This window comes from Bemisia tabaci, chromosome 4, assembly GCF_918797505.1.
Source record: "Bemisia tabaci chromosome 4, PGI_BMITA_v3".
NCBI lineage: Eukaryota > Metazoa > Arthropoda > Insecta > Hemiptera > Aleyrodidae > Bemisia > Bemisia tabaci.
Window position 1 is genome coordinate 9,187,725 of NC_092796.1, and position 19,270 is coordinate 9,206,994.

Consider the following 19,270-nt stretch of genomic DNA (forward strand, 5'->3'; position numbering starts at 1 on the left):
ATCAGGAACTTCACCGATGCTTCTGCGAATAAAGTTAGGGCCCAGAAATGCAGCCAACCTATGAATTTTAAGTACCCAGAACGATTGACTAATACTATTGTTACGAACCGTCGTTTATAAAGCGCATATTTGACTCAGTTTTTGCATAAATTTACTCACTTTTGCGGAAGAACGCACATTTCTGTGCATTTTTGGCCACCTTAGTTAGAATTGGAATTTGCAGACTCTGCAGACTGGATTTGAAATTTTGTGTGTTAGAAGTTGGTTAGAGAGATGGCTTCATTTTGGGCCCTAAGAACTCCATGAAGCGATCTGTCCATACTCTCGCTGTGCAGGTACTCTAGAGCAGAGCAGCGTGCTGCCAGCGCAAAACGCGCGCAGGCGCCTACAAACCTAACAGGGATACTTCACGCATTGCGCAATGCGTGAAGTAGCCCTGTTGGGTTTGTAGGCGCCGAGGTTAGAAGGATGGCTGCACTTTTGGGCCTTAAGACCAGAGACAAACAACCTAAGACCTTCAGGAAGCGATCTGTCCATACTCTCGCCATATAGGTTTTCTAGGTACGACTTGCGACGTCACTCGATGGCCTATATTCTCAGCACTGCCACTGCGGCACCCTATTTGTCCATACTTGTAGTAGAGTGTACCTTGCTCAGCTGCTCTTAGCATCCCTTATGTGCAACTCTTCAACAGCTAATTTTCACATCCAAATGTGACAATACTTTTAATGGAGATGTTGCATGTGTAGGGAATTTGCGATTTGACTGTTGATTATAATGTAAAAGTTTGCGAGAAACACGATGGTGCCACTGGTTTTCTCTGATATCAACTCCCAAGCTCAAAAAAAGCTCTCAAGATGAGGTCAAAATGGAGGGGATATCCCACGCTATCCTGAGAGTCCACCTCTACATCAAGACAAACTCTCCATGCAAAGATAGGGAGCAAATACATTAGCAGTGATGCCGTGTTTTCAGTTTTAGAGTCTCCAAATAAAGTGGCAGCCCTGTCAATGTATTTACTCCCTATCTTCGCGTGGAGAGTTTGTCTTGATGTAGAGGTGGACTCTCGGAGTAGGGTGGGATATCCCCTCCATTTTGGCCTCAACTTGAGAGCTTTTTTTGAGCTTGGGAGTTGATGTCATAGAAAACCAGTGGCACCATCGCGTTTCTCGCGAACTTTTGCATAAGAATCAACAGTCAAATCGCAAATTCCTCACACATGCAACATCTCCATTTGATCTGTTTATTTACTTGCCGTTCGCACTGTTCCAGGTTCCTGGTCGGCGTCGACGAGTCCGGCGCGCTCGCCGAGCCCGTCGCGGGTGTACCCGGCCGGGGGGCGCCACGGCCCCTACGGCACGACGAGCCTGGACCAGCGCTCGCGGTCGCCCTCCCCGCGCTCGTCTGCGCGCCACGGGCACCAGCACAGCTACCCGGTTCTCGTGGTGCGGCGCGGGCAGGGGCGGCGCCTCCCGCCGACCCCGAGCAAGCCCTCCACCCTCCAGCTCCGGCCGTCGTCCATCAACTTCCCCAAACTCAACCCCTCGCCCACGCACTGCCCGCTCCCGCTGAGCTTCGAGCAGGCCGTCGCCATCGGCCGCGGCGGGCGCATCCTCCCCTCGCCCGTCCCCAACGGCTACAAACAGCAGCTCCGCCGACATAGTGATAGCGATGAGGACGACTGGTGCTAGCCTTTGCTCTTTGGCAGCAGTAGTTGGCGGTCCCTCTCGTCCTCAACACCCTAAGTCACTCGCCCTGACCCCTAAAGTTGCGCCCTTTTACATGTGGATTGCATTTTGCAAAAAGGAACCACTATTATTGCAATGATGCTAAGATTGTGCAACTTCATCTTTTGCAATAAAGTTGCAGAAATCGTGAAAAACTATGAAATTTAGATGGTAATTTTTGTCTTAAATTTACAGTTTTTAGCGAGTAAAATAGAAACTATTAATGGATAATCGCGTTTTTCCTCCAAGACAAAAGAAGTTGCACAATCTTAGCGACATTGCAATGCTAGTGCTTCCTTTTTGCAAAATGCAATCCATGTACAACTCTGCATTCTGCCTCGAGGCCTAAACTACCTGGATTGCATTTTGCACAAAGAAACCAAGAGCATTCCAATGTTGTAAGGATTGTGCAACTTACAGTCTAATCACCGAAATCCTGATTTCTTACACAAATTTAAATTTACGAAGGTAATTTTCGTCTTGAATTCATAGTTTATTAGGAGTAAAAATAGAACTAGTTCAGATGATCAGTTTATATTTGGAAGGTGAAAAATGTTGCACAATCTTAGCGACCGTTGGAATGCTCTTGGTTTCTTTTTACAAAATGCAATTCACCTATCAACGGCGCACTGAAAAAAAAGATTGGTAGCATTTACCATTCCTTCACGCTGTATTTCACGCAGCGTTAATTCAGAGTCAATTCTGCTAGAAGAAAGGTAAACTTCACTATATACTGGTGCAGGTTTCCTCTGGCAGAATTGACTTGAAGATTGGTAGAATTTACCATTGCTTTACGCTGTGTGAAATGCAGCGAGAAGGAATGGTTAATTCTACCGACCTTTTTTTTTTCAGTGTGAAACTACCAGACTACGTATCTCGGTTTGTGACGTCGCAGACTTCCTGCCGTTTTTTAAATGGAAAAATGCTGAACTTCAATTCTTGAGAATTCCCCTGATTTTTCATCACTGAGCGAAGAAAATTCTGTGAAAACTTCATCAAATGACATTGGTTTGTTCTCTTTTAGAAAAATAAAATGGGAACGGATATTTTTAAACACCGCAAACGAGTTACGTGGTTTGGTAGTTTCACCGTCGCTATGATGCAGGTAATTAGCAATCTCCGACAATTTGCAAGCCACTGGTCAATAAATAAATAAGCATAAAATTAAAAAGTAAAGGAACAAGATTAGATGAGTACTGATTATTTTCCCTTTTTGTGAATAGACACTTTTTTATCCGTAAAAACAGGGTAGTGTAAGACACACTCAGTGTAGTAAAATTCGTGACTTAGGTCGGTTTCAGATCTCACATGCAACTGAACCAACTCCGTAGCACAGCGTAGAGTATCAAGAAAAGTGAAGGCGCTCTCTCCAAGCCGAGAACATAACTATGAAGACTATTACCTATCAAACCTTCATTACGTCAATGCGAATTATTGCGTATAGTTCAAACAACACCGAGACCGCTTGGAAAGTGTCGGCGATTGCTAACTGCGTGCGTCACCCATATTGATTACTATAGTCATGAATTTTGAATCTCAACGGAGTCCGCCGAGGCCAGAAGAATGTAAATGACTGTTGCTGTCTTATAATTGGACGTATTTCTGCCAAAAAAAACTGCGTGCATTATGACGTGAGCCTTGCTATGCATGTATTCTTACGGGTCATGTCTTAATGCACATAGTTCCGTTTGGCAGAAATACGTCCAATTGTCTACCAAAGAAGATAATTTACGCATCTTAATTTAATGATTTGCGTTCGAAAAAAAGACCTGAATTTCAGTTTATTCTCTTCTCCTTTCATGGTGGTACTTATGCAAGGGCGCAACTTAATGGGTTTCCTTACTTAGTGAAAGTGAACGAGATTGGAAAAGAAAGTACCATGCGCTTTTTTTTGAAGAATAAAAAATACCTTTTACCAGTGGAAAGAATAGTTCATAAATCCTTTTGGACTATTCGCTTTAAGAATTGATAAAATTCTGACATGTTGATGGCTGAAGTCGAAAAATGTGTAAATCCATTGCACAGCTTTGAAATCTCCGATTATGTTTTGTTTTTTGAAAAAAATTGATCAAAGTATCTTCTTGAAATTTTCGGAGAATATTTTTGGATCAGTAAAAATATTCCACAGAAAATCATAGGTCAAACTGTTTTTCTTTTTTTTTTCAATAAAACATGAAATTGCAACGGAGCGTTGCGATGTCTCAAATGGAGATACACATTTTATGACTCCAGCCAACGATTCCCAACTGATGGGAATTGTTTTAAGTTTTAGTTTTCTTTCTCAAATTTATGATCATTCACTTACCTTCCAAATCATTCTTTTTCGGTTAATATTTATTACTGAGTCAAGCGCATTTTCTTTGAATCGCCTCTGTTGTACTTCTCAACGTACTCTACTTAAAATTATTCCCAAATTTTGTTCACTTTGATTTGTGTTATCTATCCGAGTGACGACGCATAGTTACCCTTCCGTACAACTGTCCAATATTCATCAATGCCAAATCTGAAAGTCGCGTTAAGTCCTGATTTCGATACTCGTGTCCATCCAATTCGTTCTCCATTACATATTTTCTTCTCGTGAAAGTATATGTTATAATTTAAAAAAATTATTTTTCGGGAAATGTCAATAGGTACTTGTTATGGTGAAAAACGCATTATTTTCACTCATCAGCAGGAGATTTTACACTTTCTATTTAAATTATTGCACAACAACCCGAAGAACTTCTACGCTTTTGGGGTTTGTACGTAAGTAAGTGTACTAAATCAATTTTATTTAAGAAGCATTCTGACAAAATTATTCGAAGAGAGAAAAAATAACCATTAGAACTATGAACTTCAGAGAAGTTGGCGTTAGTTTTCTTTTCTTCTGATACTAAGGGGGATAGCTGAGAGAGAAGAGAACAAGGACTACTCGGTATACGCAGTAGATTAACCGTAATTGACGATTATTTTATTGCATTAGCAGTGTTTGTCCCATGCTTTTTTGTCGTTTAAAAGCACGGAAAATGTTCGTTATTCACGATGAATTTACTAAAAACTTTACATCAGTGAGTATATTTCTGTTCAGACTTGTGATTTTATTGTGATGCACATTCCAGTTCTATGAATCACACTGCCCACTGATAATTTCAGCCTTAACCATCAAGAAGTGCCTAGAGTTTTTCTTAACAGAAATTCAAATATTCTCAAAATACTTTTACCAAGTTTTCTCCTCTGTGTATGAGCTTTGCGATCTCCTCATAAGGCTTGAACTTTAAACAATGTTCAAATAAGCGTAAATCTGCGTTTTCTACAAACTCGGCTCAATTGAGTCAGATTTTTAAAGTTCTAAAACTTATTTCTGCAGTATCGTTTTTCCCCTAGTTTTTTCCTTATTTTCACTTTTGTACACTCTTTCATGACATTTGTCGGATCCTGAATTATTAAATATGCAAGGACTGACATCCACCTTATTCCTACTGAGGTAAGCTTGTACTACTGTTTCCTTCTCTTAAAGGGAACGGCGCATTTTCTCTTAAACATAACATGCGAAAAAAGGTCAGGTGTCGGTGGTTTAACTGCTTTTCTGCGTGTATCAATACTCTTTCTCTCCTTGAAACAGGGTGTTTGGGTACTCAATTGCCCATCGATAAATTTTAACACTGCTATTAATTTTGGTTACGAGAAATGGAAAAGTGCGGATACGAGCAGTGCATTCGTCTCAACCGAGCAGTTAAATCATAGACAACACATCTTTTTACTGATTATGTTCTACTTCTAGACAAACATAGTCACCGTAGCCAATTTATTTAGAAGTTGCTTGATTCAAAATAATCGCGCATGATTGTAAACCTGTACAATGTTTCAATCAAAGGGGCCAATTATATTTATTAGTATCCTTTTGACTACAGCGACTTTCCCTTGTTGATTTCTTTTTTTTTTTCTATGAGGACGAACATATTGGTATTGATGATATTTGGGCTGTAGATAAAAACAGGAAACTATGTTGATTTCTGTTTTGATCGGAACGAGCTGAACAGGACTACGGAAAGGGCAACCTGAGGGACCACATTTACTGCTACCGAGGACTGCCAATTTTATACTGCCATTCGGGGTCAAAATATAATTAGCTAGGGAAAATTAAATCACTATCCTCAAGTGCTTTAACATAAATTTTGTATTCTTAACGCATCAAATATTCATCCTGTCTGTTATATATTTTTTTGTTTTCACTTTCGTAAATAATTGATGACCTTATTTTTCTCTTACTCATTGTTTCCTCCTCTCTCTTTTTTAATTTTTCTGTGATAATTATATTATAGTTATTGTATTTATTGAATTCTTGTGTTAAATCTATAGTTACTCGAACGCTAGTGCTCAAAGTCTGATCTGTATCTACTAAATTATCTAGGTCATATTTTGAGGCGTTGCGAGTGAAACATCGTCATTCCTATGACATAAAGGCGCATTTTCATTGCCACGTGAGCCTGTTGTCCCTATGATTCAATGCTTCTCAAGGCTCAAGTTGGAATGAGGATACGCCCTCGCGTCAAAGGAGCGATGGCGTATAGAAGAAGATGACCACAAAAAAGAAACTGAAATATGGTCATCTTTTTTTTTATCTAGCAAGACTTGTATTTTGTAATTTTGCATAAAATCAACGTGTCCGACTGCACAAGAGTAATATGCTGTATACAAATGATACTAAAATATGCATCAACACATGTAATTTAAGTGTAAATAAATTTTGAGTATGTACATTTCATTAGCGCAAGTACTAATGTGTGCGTTTAATCTGTGCGTTTAATCAAACTTGATAATTTGATGTACCTAAACATGTGTGCACTTTTTTATTTAATTGAAATCCATTCTGCCCCCTTGAGCCCATTCCAGCAGATACTTTTGAACATACAAATATTTTGCATTTTATGAATTCACGATACGTTTTATATTCATTTGATAATCTCTACCATTCAAATAGCCGTACTAATTTTTCTATTGCGTTCAGGAAAATTAAATCTTTTTCTTTTTTTCCTTTTTCTTAGAAGTATTCAAGTTTTCTTGTTTTCCTTTTTTTTATCTTCACTTAGGACTTAACTCTACTTTTTCTTACTCATCACATCAGAGTACTGTCTTATAAATGGAATTTTAAATATATGAAGGTTTCATGATAAAATTATCTTTTAAAAAAATTCAATTTCATTTCCAACCGACTGAGATGAGCTAAGACTTTCTGCGCAAACGGAGTTAACTTTCAAAGTTACTTCAAACTGTTATGCAATCGATGGATCTTACATAATTTACTTCCTCTTTCATTTCCTATTATATTTTTTACTTGTATAGTCAATCATTGAAATAATTTACGCTTCCAATGGAAACAGCTTTCCTATTGGTTGGATGAAAGTAGGGTTTGACGATAAAAGCTATGGCGGTACAAATCTACATTTTTTCTGCATAAACACTTATCGAAAGCCAATCTGGAGTTCTCTTGTATTTTGGAAAGAAGAAGGTATGTAATGATTAGAGAACTTTAGCCAATTCTGATAATTTCCAAAATAATGAATGACAATTTTTCATCCAAGAATCCAAATACTATGCCTATTTGCATAGGTATCTGAGGAGAAGAAGAAAAATGAAGAGAACTGCTCCACTTTTTGAGATGAATCGTGCTTCATACTTTAATGAAAACTTTCTTCCGATCCTACGAAATGAGATAAAAATTGAGCTCCGTTAAAAAAACGTATATGTTAATGTAAATTACCTCCTACGGATAACGCTGGAGTCAGAACATGTTACATGCTGTGAAATTAAACAACCAACCGAACAAACTACAATTTGTGCTGTACTTGTACTTACCTATACTAACCGCATTGTTTTGAAAAGTTTTAATAAAATAAAAAATAGGAAAATATGCTTTGCAACTAGGAATGAGCTCAGTATCTTAAGTTACAAACTCTGTCATAGCTTTCCTCTTTCTATGCAACAAAATCAACTTTTAACTGTCCTAATAGGATTAAGTTTCCTTGAAAAAACTGTTTCATGCATTCCCTTGTTCATTTGGTTCTCTTCTTCCATATAACACAAATTTCTCTTACAAAATATAAACTAGTTGGGCAGAATTCCTTGGGGAAAAATGGTTCATCTGTCGGTAACACTCTAAAAATCAATCTAATTTGCTTTAATGCATGTCATTGAAGCTAGATTTACTTTTTCATGAAGCCAAGGACTTTTTCACCGATGTTTGCTATTCCTATCTAAAAAAACGGTAATTGTATTTAGATAATTTTTTTACATCAATGCAATGTATTTTACTTTTATGAACAGTGATTTCCTTATTGTAATTATATTGGAAGAATAAATTTATTTGTAAAAATTACATCTTTTCAATTGCTGACTTGTCCTCTCAAGCTTGCGAAAAGCGCAATGCTGTGAAACTTGATCAAAAATCAATCAGAACACCTCTCACCTCCCTAATCTTAATATTCTTGATGAAATATTTCCCTCAACATCGTAATTGTGACACCTATGGCTTACAATCTTTTCACAATTTCAATTGCTTTTTTTACGCACTCCATGAAATTTACCTCTCAAAAACTTTTAATTTTTGGTCTCAAAAAAACGAGGATTTTTTTTATAATTTTTACGGAGCAAGCAAGTCTTACGTGAAAAAAAATTAAAATTGTATCCGCTTCAATGGGTCAAAAGCATTGGTCCCAGGGTTGCATTTTGATGTTTAATTTTTGCAGATTGGATCCCACGGTACGCCAAATGGACGTATTTAAAACGAAATGAACTATATCTATTATGACATGAGCCCTGTCATGTAAGTATACTTACGGATTTTAGGGCTCATGTCTGAATTGATATTGTTCCTTTTGATTTAAATACGTCCAAATGTCTTCGTTCTGTTATAGGAACCCTCTGAGATATCACCGTTCTGGCCAGTAGTAATGCCTTCAAATGCCGTTGATTTTGAGGGGCAATAGTTATGAGACATTGTGTCAACGATTTTTGTCTACGCCACTGTTTTTTCCAGTACTTTATACGTCCGCGCGTTTTTTCGGTGGGGGAGTTTCGATCCACGTACCAATTGAGACCCAAAGCTAATTGATGCGCATGTAAACACAAAGTTTAGAAGTGAACATGGTCGAAAGCGTTCGTCAAGGCACAAGAAAAATCACTTACATCGAGCAGAAACCCACTTTCAATTGGCGATTTTATATATCTTGATTCAAAATAAAATCTTCTTGACGGCATACTCAAAAATTTTTCTGCCTATATTGAGTCACTTTTTCCTTAATGAAATTTAAATGCTAAACGTTATTAAACACGGACGCTATAACTTAGTGAGTTTTTGGACTACCGCTTTCTCTCTGTGCCGTAATCTTGATTTATTTTGCTTTGAGGAAAGCTCCGCGCTCTTAAAAGATGCCTGTCACTCTTAATACGTTGGAGCGCCCTCAATTTCTTATGATATTTTGCAACTCCTCTGTTGCGAAAGAGTTCCTTAAGGCGCTGTGGCACGCTGCGGCACGGCGGTCAGCCAACGCAAAACGCGCATTGGCGCCTACAAACCTAACAGGGATACTACACGCATTGCGCAATGCGTGAAGTATCCCTGTCAGGTTTGTAGGCGCCAGCGCGCGTTTTGCGTTGGCAGCACGCTGCTCTGCTCTAGGTTTGGCTCTAATATTTAAACTCGCGAAGCCAGCGTTCTTTAACTCATGATTTTGAAATGTTTGTACACTCTTTATGGATTATTCACATTTAAATTGATGGAGAGAAAATATATTTATTACAGTAAGGAGACACACATTTGCGATGGTTACTCAACGTGACACTTGGATGGAAGCAAGGTGGAAGAGGCCATAAGGGCGACAATGCCGCGGTGGATGGCGTTATAAACTTAATGTTTCAAAGCGCGATATTTCGGTTAATATTGAAAGTAGAAAATTGCTGTTTGGATAGATATTACTAGTTTTAGCTAATTTATAAAATTAAAGCATCAAAACACGATTCTGTGACCAGCGCACAGGACTCATAGAAAAAGTGACAATTTTTATGTTGATCAAGTAACGATTACAATTATTTGACGCGTTATTTGGTGGATAAATAAACTTAAACAAACCGATAATAAAATCATTGCGAACAGTTTTGAATGTCAAATCGTATGAAGCTAAGTTACATGTGGAATCAGGTGCGGTTAAGCAAACGCGCTCAATTGAGTTTAAACGTCCTTAAAATTGGACGATGTTAAAGTTCAAACAACACGTGCGATTTAAAAGTAGCGCGTTGTTGTCAAACTTATGCTTTCTTTTCAAAAACATTTTTCTTATGTCTGCCTGGTTTGACTCATATCTTTGTTCATCAGGACGTAGGGTTGGAAACTGCGATGAAACGAAATTAGCAGATGGTCAGGAGCGTATACCAAGGAAAATTGCCTTCCGAATCCAGGATAGGCAAAAAGCCGCACTGTAAATTTTGAATAGATATCTGCTCAATTTCTTTCTTCTGCTTTCTTTTAGAGTTAACTTTACACTGCAAGGTAAAAAAAGGGCGGTTGAAATTACCAACTTTAACCTATAAAAAATACCGCGTTAGGTAAACGATAGTTGGTAACATTACTAGAGGAGGAACATAGCATTGAGCAGTCCCAGTGATTGGCATTTTATGTGAAAATCTGAAGATTTTACGGTTCGGATCTGATACTTTACACAAGGAAAATTTCCCTGTTAGAGTAACAATAATCCCTATTAAACATGCCGCGACAAGAATTTGACATTGAAACAGTAGAGAGTCTCCTTGTCGCAAAAGGCATTTCTAATATTTTAAAAACTAGTCCTGCCGCTTTAAAGAGATTTTCAATCGGCTGGACAAGAATATCTGTTGCAGCATATCTAACAGGCTGCATATTTTTGTGAGTGCATAGTGTGCTTACTACTTAGCGATACATTCTCCACATATTTCCTTAACTTTGCGGGATGCACCGCAATTTCACACAGTTTTTGTTTCGCTCGGTTTCTATTATGGCAGAATTTTGTCAATATTTCACTTTACAACGTGATCAAATGTCACTGTGACTCTTAGACGCTCAGGCCGGGTCAACTTGAATTGCTAATAAACACGTGGCTCACGGGCTGTATGGGGACGGTATACATACCAGCTTTAAATGGACTGCATTTTGCAATTTGGAACTATAAATTCTGGCCCGGTTTAAAAACAACGTATGTGCTATTAGTTTTCCTATGCACATAAGTGTTTTTTCAGATGAGCCAGAATTTACAGTTCCAAATTGCAAAATGCAGTCCAAATGTAGGTCTACAAGTGCATCGTGAAGAAAAGAATCAGCCACCGAATTGAGAAAGAAGAAAAAATCGAGTGTCAGAGAATTTATTTCGACAAACTACCCCTAAAATTTCCAATAAGGGTCAAATTGACCCGACTATCTCTTTTGAGGGAGCTATGGTGCCAATACATACGAGCTTCAGATGTAGGTCTACAATTACATCTTGAAAAAAGAATCAGACATCAATTTGAAGAAAAAAGAGAAAACAATCGAGTTTCAACACAGCTAATGGTAATGATAAAGGAGCACATGTTCGAGCCTTGTTCTTTAACTTTCCCGCTGGATCTGCGCGAAACCTTAAGCATAGAGCGGAGCAGTGCTTTTTCAAGTCTCACGCCATCGCGCCTTCAATTTTGCAGATGCAACACGGACATCCATCAAGTACGAATATTTGTATCTCTGCGCCGTCGTCAACGCGCGTCTTTTCCCTTGCCCTATCTCGTATTTGAAGTGGCATGCCATCGCGCCTTCAATTTTGCAGATGCAACACGGACATCCATCAAGTACGAATAGTTGTATCTCTGCGCCGTCTTCAACGCGCATCTTTTCCCTTGCTCTATCTCTTATTTGAAGTGGCGCTTCGAAGGCTACGTGAGCAACACAGCCAGCGATAGGAACGACGTTATCGGGCCTGGTTTTTTAACTTTTCTTTTACTAAATTTGGATACATTTGACATGGTTTGATACATTGGTATTCAGTTAGCTAGAGTTAAATTACATTCTATAAATAATTATTTTAGAATATCATCCTGCCTGATTATATGCCAAATTGCGCAATGATGAAAGCTGTGCGAAACTACGGTGCTGCCACAATTTGTAATATGTTTACGTTCAAATGGAATTTTCCGTTTTACTAGTATCAGGTACGTCACAAAGGCAGTTATGACGTCGAGATTTTTCGCCTCTCTCAAAACATCCAGAGCTTACCCTGATAACTCGGGGGGTCGGAAAAACCGAATGATAGACGTCAGAGATTTTTTCCGCCTCTTCCTGCTTTCCGTACTGCCGTGCTAAGGAAGAACGCCGCATGAACATTCGAAAGTTGCCAAATTTCCTCAATAAAATGTTTATTTTTGAGGAAAGTTATGAATATTTTTCCTTGAAATTTTCAGGAATTTCAGGTGAAATCGCAAGCAACATTAACTGAAAAATTGGGAGGGAATTATTCATAAGTTTACCAGGAAATTCGTGTTTTATCAGAGGAAATTTGGCAACACCTGAGGGTTCATACGGCGTTTTTCCCTAGCACGGCAGTGCAGTCCTTCAATCTTTCAAATGAAGCAAAAAAAGGTATTTCCGCGACGAGCACTGCCGCATTGAGCCTCCAAACCGTTTGTTAGCAACTGAGATCCGTCAACATACTCAAGGCCTCTGTTGATACCATGATTTAGGGCCATGATTCTGTAGGATTCCGTGCGATCCATGTGAAAACCAACAAAATTTTTCGAAACGATCTCGATTATCAGGTCATCGCAGCATCTCTAAGAGCATAGCACAGTGGATTTTGTTGAGTATGGCCCGCTACATCGCATCCCTAATCGTCGTGGGTTTTTTGGTGAGTGCCAATTTTTCATCGGTAATGAGAATTAAATGCGGGTTTGCGGTATGTTTTCATGTATAAAGCTGAGATTCGACCTTTCCATTTATTATTTTGACGTTAGAGGGCGTAAGAGAGCGCCGAAATGTATTTTTCTTCTTGTTTGCATGTCTATCTCAAGTATCTACCAATAGCCAGAAATCATAAATATTTGCCGAATAAATCTTTAGATACATAAATGATAGGAGAGGTGAATGTAGTAAACAGAATGAGATGGTGGCAGTTTGCGATTTGTTTACAGTGTGACTTGAGGTACAACATAACGTAAATATATAAAATTCAAGGCATGGAAACACGGACCGAAAGATCATTGGTTTGACGTAATAAAACATAAAATTCGATTTCAAACGCTATTGAAAGTATGATTTTTCTCCATTAGCTACATTATCTCCAAGACAAACGAGGACAAAAATCTGCTCCCACTTGCGTCATCAATATCTCTGAAAGATATTGATACTGCTATCACCGTCTCTTTTTCTAATGAAACATGAAACATTGAAAAGTCGGAGAACTGACAGTGCATGGAAAACAGTGTCATTTTCAAAAAGGGTTTAATGCATCATTGGATCATAATTTCGACAAAAAATCGTTTTCATACTAATTTTTCCGAATCCAAAAACACTTAAAAGGCCAGCTGGGAATAGACTCTAATCAGAATGGAAAGACGAACTCCTTCACTTAACATCACTTGTCCGGCACATTATCGTGTATTTGGTACATATTAACATTTTGTTTATAAACAACGAAAAATAAAAAAGCAATAAGTAGATGCAACATATAAATTAGGCGTATGGGTTAGTTAGTTATTTTTATCAAATGCATTAAGCAACTTCGGCTCTTAATGCTTTAGCAGAAAATATGAAGGGTGACTACGAATACAAAAATTTAGGTTATTCTCGACTTAATGGAAGCAAGGAAATTCAAAATTTTGGTTGTAACGCTGGAGCCATCAGCTATCGGAGGTTAGGAGGTTTACAGAATAAATCCTCCCTATACTATAATTATAATTTTTTCTTTCAACAGCTCTTCAAACATGCGACTTACGCCGATCCCGATCCATCCATCTTTGGTAGCTTGGGCGACAATTCCGTGAGTTCTTAAATTGATAAATTCTTTATTTTTTAAATATGTTGTTTATTTTGCGAACTTATCTTTATACTCTCAAAATTCTATAAGCACATAAAGTTATTGACGTATTTAAATCATTGATACATTGCTAGGAGCAACTTTTTTACAAATGCGTTTTGACGAGGCACTATTGCGCATTGAAAAAACTCAAAAACTTTATACTCCTATTTTCTCAATTTTTTTATTTATTCCATTTATGTACTTATCTTATACCTTACCTATCCGTTATTTATTTATTTATTTATTTATATATTTGTGTACCTGCTTATTTTTAGCGCTCTTTGTAAAAGTCCTGACTGGCGTCACTTTGGCGTGACCCCAGAGAGTGAATAATGGACATGAACGCCACGCGCCACTAGCTATAAGTGCCTATGAAGAAATGATTATAAAGGGCCCACGAGTGATAGGCATTCAGCAACTTTCCAAAACCAGCGAATTCCCGAAAATATATAAAAATACAGAACAGCTTACGTATGCTGTAGGCGGAAAATACTGAGGAGAGCGCGTTGTGCGTAAGGCGCGCCGGATCAAATGAAGGGGCCAGGACGAGATACGCATTTCTGCACTTTAGTCGGAGATACGCTAAAAAAGTTCTACTGTTTTAGATGATTTCCCAATTTTTCTCGATTATAGTCTCTTGCTGGCAGACAGACGACATCTTCAATAACACGTTTATGCAGCTAACTCAAAACTGTCAAAATCGAGATACGCACCTCCGCACTTTCACCATCGATATTGTGTCTATAATTAATATTTTGTTCTACAAGTACTTGTTATTGGCATTCTAGGCAAAAATGAATGTACAATTTCGGAAAGTTAAATATCAAATAAGGAATTGTAGTTGACGGTATTTTGATTTTATTTCAGGTATGGAACGCTCCTGTTTTGAGTCACATAAAAGCTGGGGTGGATACGGTTTCGGTAAGTTCCTAATTAGCTACTTGGCGCACATAATAGATGTATAATTAATTCATTACAATTTAAAGCTTTCTCACTTTCTTTGTGTTTAAAAAATTACCTTTTTTTTAAAAAATTATTTGGTAAGCCTTAGAGTATTTTTCGGTACATATTATTTTGAAGCCCACGCCTCACAATGGATTTTTCAGAAAACTGAAAAGTATTGCCAATATCTCTCTCCAAAACATTTTATCCACCTTCCACTAGGATTCGATTAAAGAGGCGCATAGGAAAAATCATGCAGAAAAATTCTACCCAGATTATTATTAACATGTAATTAAATTAACATAAAAAATTAATTAAATTATTTTTTTATAATAATTACTATACATCATTATTAAAAGATTGAATTAACATGAAAAAAATCACTCGCATGCCTGCCGAGTATTAGTTTTCTACAGTACACCTCTGGGATTATCTCTGAAGCAAGGTATTCGGATTATACTTGTGTGGGCCAATGAAATAAAAGTATTAACAGCCCAACCTAATTAGGCAGGATGAATATGAATTTTTGGCTTCGTTTTATCTTCACAGGATAAGTTCCAACAGTTTCTCGCGTTCATGAGAGAGTATGGGAAAACATACACAAGCAAAGAAGAGCTAGAAAAGAGATTTCACATCTTCCAAGAGAACATGAAAACGGTCAAAGAGCTTAACGCGGAGAATAAGGGTAGAGCCACGTTTGGGATCACTGAATTCTCGGACATGACACGTTTGTATTCATTCTAAGTTTTCTTCTAAAGTAGACAGCATTTCGAAGATTAATCTTAGTTGTTTTTATTATTTTGTTTTTCCTTTCTCCGTCAGGATTACATTCTATCAGAACTTCCACTAGTAAATGATAATCAAAAACACAGTAAAAATTTTATTCTATTTCTCTCCTGCTTGATTTCAGTGAACCCTCATTATTTTCAAGATGCTTTTCTCGCGTTCTTCTCATTTTAATTTTTTTGTTTGACTCCAGTCTAACCGGTGACTTACTTGTTGAATTTTTATCTTCTAAGCGAATTTTTGGTTTACCTATGCTATATTTGTTACTTAAATCCTTAATATATGTTGAACCTAGATTACATTTCTTGGAACGTTATCACATCTTCAGGGTAGAACTAAAAAACCCATCCACTTTCGCGTGTCCCATTGTTTTGAAAACGTCACTCAAAGTGTAAGGACACTCACGCTTCAGTTTTTTAGGACAGTTTGATTGAAAAGTGAAACTTCATTCATTTTTCAATTGATCCATTTTCTGTATTTTTTTCAGCGGAGGAGTTCAAGCGGACAAGATTGGGACTGAAACGCAAAACTGAGCATAAAGATGACACGAATTAAATAATTACATCCTACCACGGTTTAAAATATTAACGCGAAAGAATTATGCCCCAAAGCATCTAAAGTTCATTCTAAAATCTTCACGCGAGGTATCACACCCTCACCGATTCCGGCATTTTTTGGAACATTATCTAGCCACTGACGATTTTTACAGTAAAAACTGTTGTGAAATTGATTTCTGACTGCTACATATACAAGTACCCAAATTGTTCGAATTAAAAAAATAAAACACAGACAAATCCAGGACGGTGTCTTTTTGGCTTTAAACATACCTTTTATCCGTGTAGCATTTTGTAATGGAGAAGTTGCGAATGGTTGAAATAAAACTGCAATTTAATTGCCATTTTATTGCTAAATAATCGCTAGGATCAATCTTCGAGCGATTTCATTTTATATTATTACAATAGAAGAGTGACTTCTCACCGATAGTATTCTAAAAGATCTCACAGTTCAACAATTTTACAGAAAATTCCTTACGGAGAGAAAAAAAATTAAGGTTTTCATTAGGTGCATTTAAATAGTTCTCCATTTAAAAATACAAGATTGACTGAAAGTTTACAACGTCACTAGCCCAGGTAAGTGTTTCTTTTTATCTGCACCACCAATTTTCAAAGTGGGTATCCATGCAGCAAGAACAGTTGCACCATCGCGTTGTCATGAACGTAGACCGTCGGCGGAAGTATGAAAAGACAGTGCGGCGCGGCGCCTTCATTTCGCTGCTTATGCAACACGGATATCCGTCCATTTGATAAAATGCATGATTTGACCATTTGCCTTCAACATATGTTTGCCTCTCTCATCTGGGATTTATTTCGGAAAAACACGCTTTAGGTAAGTTGTAGGTTACACTAAGTATCATAGTTATTCCCGATATAAGCTGTGATGTGAACGGAATGGAGTTGCCGCACACTTTTTAATCTAACTAATAAACTTTGAAAATTTTTGCCTCATTTTTTTTGGTTTGGTGATTTATGCCATTAGCTCCATCTGGAAAATATTTGTAATTTCACCCAAAACTAATAAAGAAACAGGGTGTTCCAATTAAAACTGAGAGTTGTCCTGTTTTGAGGAAACTATCAGAGATGTCGGAATACAATTTTTACGCGCTAGTGACTTACCTACTTCATCAGCTTTTAAAATAGCTCTCGCCCACGACTTTTTGGTAAATAATTCTCCCTCCTGCGGCGATTTTTTGCGGGCATTAAAAAATTCTCCGAATTTTTTGGTGGATAATTTTTCATTCTCCAACTCTAGTCCGTGAGGACATAGCGATACCTACTAAGAATGAAATTCGCCTTCTTTTAAAATGAGAATATGAATTTTTTGATGAAGGACTCATGGAAAGTGACAAATTTGTCTCTAATAGAAGCTCATCGAACCTAAAACAGTCACAAAGTTAACAACTTAGTTTGATTTTCTAGGCTCAAAAATGCTTGACAAAGCTAAAATTTTAAACTTCGTTAAAGTCCTAATACCACCCATAAATGGTGATTTCACTAGTCAATCGATCTAATTTATCCGCAACTAATGAGAGGTTTAGGTTTAAGTTTAAGGTTAATATATTTGTAGGAGAAATTGTGTTTTGGGTATGTAATTTTTTCTACCCCTTTTCCTGTTTACGGCGATCATTAGCCGTGGAGAAAAATATTTTTTAAAAATATGTGACAACATGACGCAAGTACTGAACGCAATTTGTGCCTCTTAATTTCTTTACACAAGTGCAATGTGATGTGCTTTTTATTAGGGAAATCCATTAGATTCCAGGCTTGCCAAAATTGTGTAATATTTTTATATTTTGCTCTCTTTGAAGAAGAATAGATTTAAACCAAGGAATTTCTATTGTGAGAAAATGAAACCAAAATTCAACGATACTCTGTCAATGTTCAATCAATTCCTTAACTTTATTCCATATATAACGGGTTTATTATTCGTCTAAGGGAAGTACAATGAAGATTAAAGCACCCTGTATAGAAAATTGAAAAATTATAATCAAAAGAATTTACCGTAGTAAGTTAATGGTCTCTTTCCGTCATGCATCATGAAACTCAACGGGTGCTACTGATGTCTCCATCGAAATCAAAGTGTTAACGGTACATTGAGTTCCACGTTTATTTTTCTTATATTTGCACTCGCGGAACCCTTAGATGTGGTTATTCTTTTCTAAAATCCAATTACTAACATCAACATGTTTTTTCCTGGGTATTTTTATTGATGCGTATTGGTACATAAAACTGCACTTCATAAAATTCCATACCTGTGAAAAAAAAATGAAAAATAAAAAAATTCTTATTTTGCGATTTTTTTAATTAGAGTAACATATCATAAACGGGTCGAGGAGCGGAAAACGCACGTTACTTTTGTTTTGATTTGAAAGTGACTTGATCAGTGGCGTGGCGTGCTTTGCGATATATCGATTGATCTGCCACTTAAACCTATGAAAAAGGTTCGATAAACAGGGCGTTCGCAGCAAACACCTTAATAATCGATTCTTTACCATAGCTTCAAATGGGGAAATATCGATATGTATCGAAGCACGCCACGCCACTGGACTTGATCATGGGAAGCAATGCTGATTTGTCACCTTCCGGCCAAAATATCATAAGCGCCATGCGACGTTTCAAAATTTCCGCCGCCATTTTGTTTTTATTATAAAGATTTTTTTGGTTGAATCTATCCGAAAATTCTACTGAAATACATCGGCAGCACAAAGAAAATTCAGTGAAATTTTCGGACAGCTTCGTTGAAAATTGATCTGTAAAAAGAATAAAATGGCGGCGGAAATTTTGAAATGTCGCATGGCGCTTGTGATACTTTGGCCGAAAGGTGACGATATCATGAAGTATCTATTGTCGTAACGACTAAAAGATTCCATTTATGAGTCTCTCAAAAAGTTGACAAGAGTGACTTTATTGTGACAGAACAGCTAAATGGGGTTCAAATAACTGCTCAGCGTGGCAACGTGGAGTTGCTTTCAGATGGCAAACCGGTGCGCGGGTATTATCAGGTGATTAAACTGGGGGGTTATGAGCGGCAATTAACATCATCAGTTAGTCTATTCTATTGAGTTAGAGAGTGGTCCACTCGTGCTTTCTGCCATGCGCATGGGGATCGAAAGTACCATCATATTTGCTGCTGTCGTCTTGATGGTTGCACAAAATTTATCAGCCCTTCCACTTCAGGTACAAGTATTGTCGAACGAAATTGAATCAG

The 19,270-nt window shown here is 37.5% G+C and overlaps 2 protein-coding genes across 21 annotated transcripts in view; both read left to right on the forward strand.

Annotated features, from left to right (window-relative positions):
* Window positions 1-8,082, forward strand: part of cac (calcium voltage-gated channel subunit cacophony) — a 400,227-nt gene extending 392,145 nt beyond the window's left edge. For all 20 annotated transcript variants that reach the window (XM_072299262.1, XM_072299252.1, XM_072299260.1 and 17 more), the window contains one exon: window positions 1,273-8,082. In XM_072299262.1, the coding sequence (XP_072155363.1) occupies window positions 1,273-1,691 (419 nt within the window). In that variant the 3' untranslated portion in view covers window positions 1,692-8,082. The remainder of the gene's footprint in view (window positions 1-1,272) is intronic.
* A 4,320-nt stretch (window positions 8,083-12,402) lies between these two features.
* LOC109032805 (cathepsin F) lies at window positions 12,403-16,304 on the forward strand. Its single transcript, XM_019045105.2, has 5 exons — window positions 12,403-12,607; window positions 13,673-13,738; window positions 14,645-14,698; window positions 15,269-15,446; window positions 15,993-16,304. The coding sequence occupies exons 1-5, from the start codon at window positions 12,566-12,568 to the stop codon at window positions 16,058-16,060; spliced, it is 408 nt and encodes a 135-aa protein (XP_018900650.2). The 5' UTR covers window positions 12,403-12,565; the 3' UTR covers window positions 16,061-16,304.
* The last annotated feature ends 2,966 nt before the right edge of the window (window positions 16,305-19,270 follow it).

What these genes read in the sequence shown, in the direction of transcription:
- LOC109032805 (XM_019045105.2), top strand. Translation starts at nt 12,566, where the DNA reads ATGGCCCGCTACATCGCATCCCTAATCGTCGTGGGTTTTTTG. An exon ending in CTGGGGTGGATACGGTTTCG is followed by an intron (nt 14,699 to 15,268) that starts GTAAGTTCCTAA and finishes TTATCTTCACAG; the next exon opens with GATAAGTTCCAACAGTTTCT. An exon ending in TGAATTCTCGGACATGACAC is followed by an intron (nt 15,447 to 15,992) that starts GTTTGTATTCAT and finishes TATTTTTTTCAG; the next exon opens with CGGAGGAGTTCAAGCGGACA.